General features: G+C 36.9%; 1 protein-coding gene across 2 annotated transcripts; it reads left to right on the top strand.

Moving 5' to 3' along the window:
* Positions 1–234: 234 nt before the first annotated feature.
* On the top strand, positions 235–12,473 carry dpydb (dihydropyrimidine dehydrogenase b). Of its 2 annotated transcripts, XM_028021410.1 has the most exons (25): positions 257–592; positions 3,530–3,640; positions 3,728–3,810; positions 4,674–4,761; positions 4,835–4,996; positions 5,217–5,413; positions 6,474–6,555; positions 6,657–6,744; positions 6,837–6,944; positions 7,093–7,262; positions 7,351–7,561; positions 7,784–7,968; positions 8,266–8,481; positions 8,567–8,731; positions 8,940–9,008; positions 9,112–9,195; positions 9,324–9,444; positions 9,587–9,706; positions 10,124–10,266; positions 10,701–10,755; positions 10,837–10,958; positions 11,135–11,284; positions 11,357–11,419; positions 11,571–11,648; positions 11,800–12,473. In XM_028021410.1, exons 1-25 carry the CDS (start codon positions 548–550, stop codon positions 11,962–11,964), a joined length of 3,081 nt encoding a protein of 1,026 aa, XP_027877211.1. In that variant the 5' UTR covers positions 257–547; the 3' UTR covers positions 11,965–12,473. The 2 variants fall into 2 exon arrangements, 1 of the variants encoding a protein (XP_027877211.1); XR_003595989.1 differs by lacking the exons at positions 7,093–7,262; positions 7,351–7,561; positions 7,784–7,968; ... (11 more) ...; positions 11,571–11,648; positions 11,800–12,473 and having other exon boundaries at positions 235–592; positions 5,217–5,466; positions 6,837–6,889.
* Positions 12,474–12,605: the final 132 nt, after the last annotated feature.

Here is a 12,605-nt window from a genome sequence, read left to right as displayed (position 1 = left end):
ATGGAGGAAGTGGGTTGCGGTCTAAGAGAGAAATTCAAATGTTTGACTTTGTTATAACATGATACGTATCTTGAATTGTGTGTGTATATATATATATATATATATATATATATATATATATATATATATAAATACATACTAGCCCACCCTTCAAATATCACCACCAGCCGCCACTGCATGCAGGGCTCAACTCTCCCTTCAGAGGAGGAGCCTGAAGCCGACATTTTGCCCCAATTATTTGACTTGCCCAGTGCCCAAGTGCATAGCACCCAGAAATGTGCGCCCAGCTCTGCTGAACTTTGACCCTCAGAGCGATAACATCCCCATTTGTCGGTTTTTCTTTATCAGCTGAGCGACCTTGGCATTTGTGGGACGTCAGACTGCTGTCTACCCTCTCTGTGGGGAAGGGAGTGAGCCTGTGAAATATAGGACCCCCCTGTGAGAGTATCAGTTGTGAGCTTGGCAGACCTGGACGGAGCTTCGGACGGCTGATCCACAGCTAAAAGCCCAGAATATTCAGGCGATCATCTTAAAGCAAAACAAGAAGATGAACAGAAACATCAACTTGAGTAAAGATCTTCCAGACATTGAGGTAACTTGTTGCATGCACCTTTTATTTACGGCTGCTATTACAATCAGTCAAATCTTCTGATTAATTGTTTATATTATAATGTATCCATTGCACACAGTGTGAATTATGTTTTCAGAGTGCATACTTACTATGTTATTAAACAAGACCAATGTTTCTTAAGCGTTAGCACCCCTGTTAAAATTTTGGGGGATTTGAGGTGTAAGAATATTGAGGCTATGATAAATAATGAAGAATTTTTTTTCAGCATGTGACATATCTGGACAATTTAAGGGGAAAAAAACTATTTTATGGAAAAAAAGCCGACTGCATGAATTGGGATCTTTGAACTTATTCTTTGTTGAGGCACCTTTTAGTTCAATTTTAGCCTTTTGTCTTATTGTGTCTTCTCCTGTTAATTGTTGTTTATCTCCCCAACTAGAATTGCCTCAGACTAATCCCATGATACAAAAGTATCAGTCAGGAGAAGGGTACAAAATGTTTACAGCATTATTTAGACTTTGACTTAAGAATGAGTCTTAAACTTACATCAAGTTTAAAACTTAAAATTAAGACTTAGACTTTAAAAAACAACAACAAACAACAATACTTTAGATTTGAATTATCATCTTTTATAATTAACTACAAATAGATTTGTGTAATAGTCTCCAGCATTGATTGTGAAGCTCATCAAGGAGTTATTTTGCATACAATAAACCAAGATAAGTACTGACCTCTTATGAAATAATTTTACCAGTAAAAAAAAAGGACATTTTTTCTGGGCTTGTGCTTTTGAAAAAACGCCACATTTGTTGTTCACTTACTTTGTAAGTGGGAGCAGAAATACTTTAACTCATTAATGGCTTTTCAGAAAGCTTTCAAACCAAGAAATTAAATTAGTTAAAACACTATTGTCATCTTTAATTTTTAGCTCAAATTTGCAACTTTTAATCTGCGATTAAATTTAATTTTCCTAAATGCTCACACTTTTACATAGCATGTGTAAAAAGACTAAAACTGGATTAAAGACATGAGTGTCTATAGTGAGACAATATCACACAAACTCTGAACATAATCATACTAACATGAATCAATCTTTTTGATTCACTTTATTTAGGCCAGTGTTTTCGGTCCGACCAGAAAAGCACAAGGACAAAGTTATATATATATATTTAAAAAATCTTCTATTTATTTTTTCGAAAAATCTTAACAAAAGGCTTTCAACATCAAATCTCAAAAATATAGCAAAATGGGCCCAAAGGAAATCAACTAAGGCATACCTACCTCAGGATAACAAACAAAAACTGACCTCACACAATGAACACACATTCATACACAAAGGCTAGCCTACACAAACGAGGAGGGGTGGAAGATGAGACAAAGACAAACAATGCATAAACATAAATAACTAATTCAAACAAAACATTTTGACTACAACACAGCTGTAAAAACAAAACAACCTAACACCAAAAATGTTTTAGCAGTTATGCTATTAGTAGAGAGAGAGGCAGATTGTTTAACATCAAGGCCCTGCTTCCAGCAGCCTGATGGTTTGTTATACTTCCTGGTTTGCCTTTCAACCAGTTCTGTTCCCAGCAGCTCCTTCAAACTCAGCAAAACAAAGTAATTAATGATTCAAATAAACAAAAGGTGTTTACTAAATGTGTGCACCCATAATACTAAGCAACCTAATGCAATATGCACCACAAAAAGAGTGAAATTATAAATATATTGTGTGAAAACATTTAAATAAATACTAACACTGGGGAAAAGATGGAGGAACTTCTACAGCCAGTTATTGACACTACAGTCTTCAGCAGTCTTATGCTCTTGCATATCAGCAGGATGAATTAAGAGCGACTGAACTTACGTAAGAAGCCATGTGATTAATGTACAAACTGTAGACAAGTAGCACATGGTGGGCAGCGGGGAGCTTAGTGAGCACTTGAGCTAAAGGATCAACAGTTAACCATTAAAACCTGCATTTGCACAGACAGTAAAGTAAACATTGAAGAGCTTCTTGGTAATGTTTGGATACTAATGACTGGAGGAAAAGGTTTGTTGCAGCTACTCAGTGGATTTAAGACTTGTACATTTTAAATAATAAATAACATAAGTACAAAATGCATTACTGTGGTATGAAAAAATGTCTAATTTTCATTTCTGCTGGCATGCGTTGATGGAGCAACAGGTCACTTCTCTTTGGCATAGTGTCCTTGCAGTTTATCATTATCTCAGCACATTGAACCCAAGCCTTCTATGAGCCTCTCTTCCAAGAACGTTCTTGTTTTTGTAGTTTGTTGGGGTTTTTTTACCAGCAGATAACCGTTTGCTTTTCAGGCAGATAACACCAGAGGTTCTTATACAGTGACATTAATCAATATGGATCTTTTGTTTGCCAAAATGAATAAAAATAATAAAAAAGTAGTTAGTCAATTTTAGTAATATTATTACGTTGCTTTATGCGTCTTTATATTTGATTTTGGATTATAACAAACAACACCGTAACCTAAATTCTAACTCTTGCACTTGTTTTCATTTGTTTGGAAGGCACACCACGATAAACAGATTCCAATAATAATGGCATGTGAATTGTCTTTTAATGGTAACATTCTGATATGTCAAATAATAATTAATAATATTAAATGTTGTGTTTTCACTAAGAGAGAAATATTTGCAATTAAAAATAAAGGACTGAAAACATCAGTGTGTAGTTAATCTTTATTATGTATTTAAAAAATGAATTGGGTTACTAAAATTACATTTTTCAATAATATTCTAATTTATTTCACGTAACTGTATTTTCTGATTGAAACTTTTTTGGGGGGCTTTATATTATAAAAGCAAATCCAATGAGCCTTTACTAATAAACATATAGGCGCAGATAAAAAAAAAAAAAAGAATAGTCTAACTCTGTTAGAATCTGATTACCTAGAATAATTATTATTTTCTTCTTTTCAGAGCATCCTGGCTCTGAATCCCAGAGTGAAGAGCCATGCTCAGATCTTTTCTACTGCAAGCAAGAAGAAAGAGAAGAAACACTGGAAGAGAAACCCTGAAAGAAACTGTGATGTAAGAAAGTCACACATGACTGACACGCATCGGTGATGTCAGTGTAATTAAATAGTTGGTGTGTTGCTCGACTCTGCTTGTTTTCAGTCTTGCATGAAGTTAGAAAACAACTTTGATGACATCAAGCACACAACTCTGAGCGAGAGAGGAGCTCTCCGGGAAGCACTGCGGTAAAAAGAAACAATGTTGTTTTCTTAAGCAAATGAATCCCAAGCTCAGAAACAACCACATTATGCAACATAAATAAACTTTCTGAGATTAAATCGGGCAGTTTGGCCTTTATATGTAACTATAATTTGTACCAACAGAGAAGAAAAACATTACTAAGGTTTTGCTTGATGCTGGCAGAGTCTCTCACTAAAGCAAAATGTAGAAGTTTGAAGTCCTTTTAAAACAAAACTCTGCTAGGAGAGATTTTAATGATAACTAAACATGCAACTCTTCAAGCTCAAAACAATAAATGTACATTTTTCCAGTAAGACCTGAGCTGCGTCTGGCTCACTCATAACTCAAAGAACTAAAAGTGCATCAGATTGTTGTGACAGGTTGAACAAGTCCAGCAAAGAAAGTCAATGTTCTGCATGTTGGACCTGACATGTGAGCTTTTTTGTTGAGAGCATTTTCCAAAGAATTTACAGTGTCACTTAGATATTTACATTCTTTTTAGTAGTTGTTTTTATATGCTATTTTGTTTTTGTTTTTCTCTGATACTCTACTTATGTTTATCATTCTTTTCATTTTAAGATACTTTAAATTTAGTTCACAAGAACTTTAAAAACTTCTAAAAAGTCTTATTTTCCTCACAGAATTTAACAATCTTTAGAATACATTTTTTCTGTTCTGTTGTCAGTTTGTTGAATGATGTAAATTTTGTTTCCTTTTTTACTGGTAAAAGTACTTATGAAGCTGTGCTAATGATGATGCTTATTTGCTGAATCTTTTGGGATTGCATCATTAAAAACTTGAACTTTCAGATAGTAGCAGTTCATTTAATTTGAAGAGTGGAAGAACATGAACCAAAATCTGTTTTCAGGTGTCTAAAATGCGCCGACGCTCCCTGTCAGAAGAGCTGCCCAACAAACCTGGACATCAAGTCATTTATTACAAGTATTTCCAACAAGGTATGCAATCAGATTCTTCTTGTCATAAAAGGATAAGAAAGTAAATAAAATAGATTATGTGTCTGTGTAACAGAACTACTATGGGGCAGCGAGGGCCATCCTCTCTGACAACCCTCTGGGGCTGACCTGTGGGATGGTTTGTCCCACATCAGAGCTGTGTGTCGGGGGCTGCAACCTGTACGCCTCTGAAGAAGGACCCATCAACATCGGAGGGCTGCAGCAGTTTGCTACTGAGGTACAAATATCCTCTGCTCCAGAAAAAACACTAAGAATCATCAGCTGTGGCGACCAGCTGCTTGACATGAGTTCGATTTATATACCAGGACATGTTATTCTTGCCCCTTTACTGATATTGCGCAATTGTAATCATCCTCAGTTATATTAGCAAGCAGGAAATAATGCAAGCTTTTAAAGGTGTGAACACAAATGTGGATGGTCTTTGTGTCTCTGTACAGGTGTTCAGTAAAATGGGCATCCCGCAAATCAGGAACCCTGAACTCCCACCAGCCAATGAGATGCCAGAGTCCTACCACGCCCCCATTGCTCTGATTGGCTGCGGCCCAGCTTCAATCAGTTGTGCTTCTTTCCTGGCCCGTCTGGGATATGATAATATCACTATATTTGAGAAACAGAAGTACATCGGAGGACTGAGGTATAATGACGTCATACCAGCTCAACATGTTAGAGGATGCCCCCCTGTAAAAAGTTCATTTATTATTCATATTAAATGAATAATAAATGTTTAATTTATTAATCTATTTCTATAGGAACAAGTGTTTGCTGTCAAGAAACACAGAGTATGTGAATGTTTATAGTCTGACTATAAGCAGTTTAAAACGGACTACGAAACACAATGACATCAAATTAAATACATAGTGCTGATCTACGACTGAACAACTGATCTATCTCCAGAAAGTGATTCAGTTTTCTTTTAAAATTAATCAAGTCAGTCAAAATAATGAGGTAAAACATTTTTATGAACAGAAATCTAGAAAGTGTGGTGTGAATTTTTATTTAATCTCATTTACTCTGGCATCTCTAAAAATCGAGTCATTACCATCTACCAAATCTGACAGGCTGTTCGGCTACAACATTAGAAGCAGCAGAGAGGTCCATTGTATCTTTGTTTCTAGGACAGGAACTCCATAATTCTGGCAATCAGGGAAAAGTGACCAGAAGAATGTCAAAAATGAAGGAAACTATAGAAATAGAAAACCTGTAAGTGGCTGCAAAACAAACTCCAGTCACCCTCTAGTATGATAATCACCTTAAACATATACCTAGAGCTACAATCAAATGGTTTAGATCAAAGGATATTCTTTGATCATATATTATACTGATTATCTAACCTTCCAACCTGACTCAGCTGTGCTTGGTATTTAAAGAAGAAGGGCAGCTCTAATTGGGGCAAAATGTGCTTCTATAAAGAATTCCTGCAGGAAAACTGAAAATAAATGCATGCCACACTTTTCAGATTTTTACTTGAAAACAATGTCTTTTTTTCTTCTTCTTAATTGTATTAATATAATATTAATATTTGTCTATATCACTAAATTCCAATAAAATGCATTGAATTTTATTAGTTTTATTTCTATTAGTGCTTCCATGTGGTACTGTAGAGTTTGCTTAATCTTTGTACAGAAAAATGTCACAAAAGTACCTCTGAAAAAGGGGAAATCTTGACACTTCAGTGCTTGAACTTGCTCTTGCAGCACCTCAGAAATCCCTCAGTTCAGGCTTCCCTTTGAGGTTGTCCAGTTCGAAATCGATTTGATGAAGGACCTGGGAGTGAAGGTATTACTTTTGCTTTCTCGTGGCACATTTTAATGTTTGTAGGAGTTGTTGAGTCTTCACAGTTTTGTCAAAATGTGTGTGTTTTGCTGTGGTGTGTGCAGGTGGTTTGTGAGAAAGGTTTAGGTGTTAATGGAATGACTCTTTCATCCCTGAATGGGGAGGGATTTAAAGCTGTCTTCATTGGAATTGGTGAGAAGAATCCACTCATCATTACCATCAGCTATAATCCACATTAAGATCGTGATGTTTGAGAATGTCTGTGTGTGTTTGCATTACTCCAGGTCTCCCTCAGGCTAACAGGGCCGAGATCTTCCAGGGTTTAACTGTGTACCAAGGCTTTTTCACTTCTAAAGACTTTCTGCCTGTAGTGGCTTCTGCCAGTAAGAAAGGTAATCAATTCTTGCAAATAAACATTTGTAATGAATGAACAATTACATATATTATGTGAAAATACCGATCACTTTCAGTAGCTAAGTTTCTGAAACTTAGCTTGGTTTAGTTTGGTGAAATATATCTTAAGGCAAAAATGCTGTGTAGGCATGTGTCAGTGTCGCTCTGCGCTCCCGGCGTTGAAGGGGGTGGTGATCGTTTTGGGGGCCGGTGATACCGCATTCGACTGCGCCACCTCAGCTCTGCGCTGCGGAGCAAGGAGAGTCTATGTCTGCTTCAGGAAAGGATTTACCAACATCAGAGCAGTTCCCGAGGAGGTATGATGAGGGCTCACACAGATGATCAGACACAATGTTTTAAAAACAGATAATTTGATGATTGCACATGTTATTTCTGGTTTGTCAGATGGAGCTGGCTAGAGAGGAAAAGTGTGAGTTCCTGCCCTTCCTGTCTCCTCGTGAGGTCATCATGAAGAACGGTAGGATCGCCGGGCTGCATTTCTGTCGCACCGAGCAGACCGAGAAAGGTGATTGGTTGGAAGATGAGGATCAAATTATCAGGCTGAAGGCTGATTACATCATTAGTGCGTTTGGGTCCATGCTGAATGACCAACAAGGTAAATTGTCTTCAAAGAATTGTGTTATTTCTATGTTATCACAACTACAGATTAAACATAAATATTTTCAAACTTTAATTTTTAACATAGGTAATCATTAAACATGTTACTATTTAAGCTTTGTAGCAACAATATATTTTAAATATGCAATGTTAAAATTAATCTAAATTCCTTTTCTGATTTAAAAGTGTCCCATTCCACTCTTCATGTACGTTTTTGTAGTGACTGCAGCCATGGCTCCTGTGAAGCTGACCTGCTGGGGCACTCCGGAGATAAACATGGAAACCATGCAGACCAGCGAACCCTGGGTGTTTGCAGGAGGAGACGTTGCTGGTATGGCAAACACCACAGTGGAGTCTGTGAATGACGGCAAACAGGCTTCATGGCACATTCACAGATACATGCAGGTAAATCCGTCCTAGTATGGTTTATTAGTATCTATTGTCCTTAACCAACTGTGTTCACATTTTACTTGACTGTATAAACAACCTTAACATTGTTCCAAACATTTGGTTTCTAAGATCCAGAAGATTTTCTTAAGATTTACTTGAGAATTGTTTGACTGTTTTTGACAGTCGGACAGGTCTAAACAGAGCAGCTATGTTAATGATCACTGTTGGAGAAAGGTATTGCTGTCATGCAGGCTGGTTTAACATAATGATGCTTATAATTCTGAAAATAAATTCTATCTGTTGTTTTTCTAGTCTCTCTATGGGCATACAGTGGACACCGTCCCAAAGCTACCTTTGTTCTACAGTGCCATAGATCAGGTGGACATCAGTGTGGAGATTTGTGGTCTGAAGTTTCCCAATCCGTTCGGCCTAGCTTCTGCTCCTCCCACCACCAGCACAGCCATGATCAGACGAGCCTTTGAGCAAGGATGGGGCTTCGCTCTGACCAAAACCTTTGGACTGGATAAGGTATAAACACGAGTGAGTTCATACAAGAGTGAACTCAAATCTATAGACGACCATCTGAATGAGCTGTAAAAATGTGTTGCTGTAGGATCTGGTGACCAACGTGTCTCCTCGTATCGTGCGAGGCAACACCTCAGGGCATATGTATGGACCGGGCCTGGGCTCCTTCCTCAATATTGAGCTCATCAGTGAGAAAACAGCAGCGTACTGGTGTCAGTCTGTCGCTGAGCTGAAGAAGGACTTCCCTCACAATGTAAAGGATAAGTCAAGTCTTTAATAACATTTGCTAATTAAAACAGTTGGGACAGTTATTAAAGAACTATTATTTTTAACAACATATACTATTACATATAGACTCACACAAATGTTTGTGTGTATTGTGTCTGCAAAACCATGTAGAACAAACAGAGGAAATCATTAAGTTATTCAAAACATCTAAAAACTTTCTTTATCTTGCCCAGATTGTGATCTCTAGCATAATGTGCAGCTACAACAAGGAAGACTGGACAAAGCTTGCCAAGATGGCTAAGGTGAGAGAATCCACATTTTATTGGTTTTTATCCCACACAAAGTGTAATCAGTATAGTGATGGTGGCATTAACAGGAGGACATTGTGAATATGTGTGTGTTTAGGAGTCAGGAGCAGATGCATTGGAGCTTAACCTGTCATGTCCTCATGGAATGGGAGAAAGGGGAATGGGACTGGCCTGTGGACAAGTATACACACTGCCAAAACTTTTTGTGTCAAGTTATTGTTAGAATTATTTCATTTTTAGATCTTTAAGCACACAAGCTTTGCGGAAGGACGAATAACCTCTTTGACATTTTAAATTTTGTGTTGTCAGGACCCGGTGTTGGTGCGAAACATCTGTCGGTGGGTGCGTGCAGCAGTTTCCATTCCTTTCTTTGCCAAACTTACACCAAATGTCACCAATATTGTTGACATTGCCAAAGCAGCACATGAAGGTAAAGGCTTTTCACCATAACTTTTTCCACTTTTCTTTTTTTTTTCCTTTTTAAAAGTTGAACAGCTAACTTTAAGAACACCAGAGTAAAAATGGACGACTAGCAGAAATGGACTTATTCTTGTACTTGTTATGTGTTGTAGGTGGAGCAGATGGAGTGACGGCCACCAACACGGTCTCGGGTTTGATGAGTCTGAAGGCTGACGGCTCTCCCTGGCCATGTGTCGGTGTGAGTAAACGCACCACATATGGAGGAGTGTCTGGTAAATATTCAGTTCACCTTCTGAAAAACAATACAGAACAATGTGACACAATTTATTCTGATTCAGTGTCACACAAAGCTACACAACAAAGAGGCCGGTGAATGGACTTGTTACACAGTAATGCTTCACAAAATATTTGGGATATCTGTGAACTAAAGGCTGACATTAAAGAGTTGATAGGTGTAAAAAAATATAAGAGCGTATTGGAAAGTTAATTACATATTTTAATTTGTAAATATGGAAACATGGTATTTAAGGAATCCATTCAATGTGAATTCAATGTAAAGCTTAAAAAATAGCTGGGAATGATTTGTTAAGCAATGTTTTAGCATCTTGGCTGTACAGTAGTATACTCCAATAGTATAAAACAACTGCCTCTAAATGGAGTACTTACTTTCTAAACACTGTTGGGTGCAGGTAACGCCATCAGACCCATCACTCTGAAAGCCGTGTCAGCCATAGCTAAGGCAATCCCCGGTTTTCCTATCTTGGCCACCGGTGGTATCGATTCAGCAGAGAGCGGACTCCAGTTTCTCCATGCTGGAGCCTCAGTGTTGCAAGTAATGACAAAAATACTTTTACTTGTTTTTCTTCTAATGTGAGATTGATCCATACAATAAATGTTTAGACTGTAAATTCTTATATGGACAAAAATAACATAGTTGACCATCACTGTTACTCTGATGTTCACAATGCATTAACACTCCTATTTCTACCAACAACGGCGCTAGCAGTTCACTTATTTCTAGTAGCGTTGTGTGAAACAGTTACTGTGAAAGGAAGCAGCTGGAAGTCTAAATTTTCTTCACATAATCAGTATATGTTTTACTTAGTAGTGTAAGATACAATAAGTAGCTGTTAAAACCTTCTTCTGTGTTACCAGTAAACAACCAACCATCTGTTTGACATTTTTTTGTTAAAAAGGTATTTTGAGTAGAAATAATGTGTGTATTTAATACACAAACATCTGTCCTCATCTGTCTGCTTACAACAGGTGTGTAGTGCAATTCAGAACCAGGACTTCACACTAATTGAGGATTACTGTGTTGGTATGTGACACCACCTCATTTTGAACCTCTTTACAATCTTTAGATTGTTTGATTCCAGGCTCATGTTTAGTATGTGTTTAGGTTTGAAAGCCTTATTGTACCTGAAGAGCCTGGAGCTAAAGGACTGGGACGGTCAGTCTCCTCCCACTGAAAAACATCAGAAAGGAAAACCAGTTCTCAAACTGGGAGACCTGGTTGGGAAGGTAAACAAACAAAATCTTGCTATAACTGAATTAACATTGATCTATGGATTGGCTGTTGTGTTTGTAGATTATCTCTGATCTTTGGCAATTTAGTGGTAGCAGTACCATTGAAAATAACAAGAGGTATTTGAATAAATATTTCATAGTTCCTATTTATTTTTGATGTGTGTTTACAGAGCCTTCCTAGCTTTGGTCCATACCTACAACAGAGAACTGAAGCCATAGCCAAGTACAAAAGTGAACTCAGAAAAGCTGGTAAAACAGATGTGTCAGAAACAAACATCAATCGTGTCAACCAGCCCAAAAGACCAGTTCCTGCTGTCAAGGTAGCTCACAGTTTTGATATAGAATAATCAATTAATTTTCATTCAGTTAAAACGAGTTTGCTGTTTTTGTAGGATGTGATAGCCAGAGCACTGCGGTACATCGGAGCATATGGGGAACTTAACAACATGGAGCAGGTACACAAGCTGTTTTTACAAACTATAGCTAGTTATTTTTTATTTAAACTTTTTTCTTCCAGATAAAATACAATTTCAGTGAGGACACCAACTAAAGAGTCATACATCATACATAAACAATATTGAAGTCAATCCATATTTGTCATTTTAGGTCCAGGCTCTGATAGATGAAGATATGTGCATCAACTGTGGTAAATGTTACATGACTTGCAATGACTCAGGATACCAGGTACGCCTTTCAGTGAAATTAAAAGCATTTCTCTTATTATATTGATATATATTTATAATCAATATTATAAATATTGATTTTAATATAGTTTTGGTTTTTATCAGTTTTTATTTGTTGGAGAGATTAATATGATTTCTATATATCCAACCAGGCTATACGGTTTGATCCAGAGACCCATCTTCCTTTTGTGACGGACAGCTGCACAGGATGCACTCTTTGCCTCAGTGTCTGCCCCATTATAGACTGCATCAATATGGTTACCAGGACAACACCTCATGTACCTCAAAGAGGCATACCCATTAGCCCTGTCTGCTAAAGGGATTATAAAACAGAACAAACCAATTAAATGTTGAGATTAAGCATTTTTGTGCTTTAGTTTGAGACAACTGCTCTGCCAAACTGGGTCACAGTAAATCAGAGTAGTTTCAAAGATATTTTATTTAAAAGAATAAGTAGTAAGGCATTAACTAATCTGTACAAAATTTTATTAAAATAATTTGTATTAATTGGATTTGTTAATAATTTGTTATTACTTGCATTTGTTAATAATTTGACTAATGTTTATCTTGACTTTGTGGTGAACTTTATGGTTATCTACTCATCAATGGGGCAACTGAAAAAGCTTATAGCATACATTGTATATTCATGTATAAAAAATCTTCCCTACTGTCCTCATGTTGCAGTGTACCATCTGTACTGTTAGGCTGAATGACACATTAACTGAGTTCTTGTTGCAAAAACAGAAGGGACGTGTGTGCATGTTTGCGATTAAGAAAATGTTGTTATAATTAAAAATGTTATATTCATGATATAAAGGGCTTTAAATATCTGTGTTTTAAATATATTGTAGAGATATGGGTTCTTTTTAGAGAGTGCATATTTTCACAAACCTAACAAAGCTCACTGACTATGTAGGAAAGGCAACCTTATTAGAGTAGGTAGACTTCTGAAAATACA

Source organism: Xiphophorus couchianus, chromosome 6 (assembly GCF_001444195.1).
Source record: "Xiphophorus couchianus chromosome 6, X_couchianus-1.0, whole genome shotgun sequence".
Taxonomy (NCBI): domain Eukaryota; kingdom Metazoa; phylum Chordata; class Actinopteri; order Cyprinodontiformes; family Poeciliidae; genus Xiphophorus; species Xiphophorus couchianus.
The sequence above is the reverse complement of the archived record's forward strand: the minus strand, read 5'-3'. Positions and strand labels throughout refer to the sequence as shown.

Bases quoted from the DNA above. Each gene is read 5' to 3' on its own strand.
- dpydb (XM_028021410.1), top strand. From the start codon at position 548: ATGAACAGAAACATCAACTTGAGTAAAGATCTTCCAGACATTGAG. The intron at 7,263-7,350 runs GTATGATGAGGG...CTGGTTTGTCAG, and splicing joins TCAGAGCAGTTCCCGAGGAG to ATGGAGCTGGCTAGAGAGGA. The intron at 9,707-10,123 runs GTAAATATTCAG...TGTTGGGTGCAG, and splicing joins CACATATGGAGGAGTGTCTG to GTAACGCCATCAGACCCATC.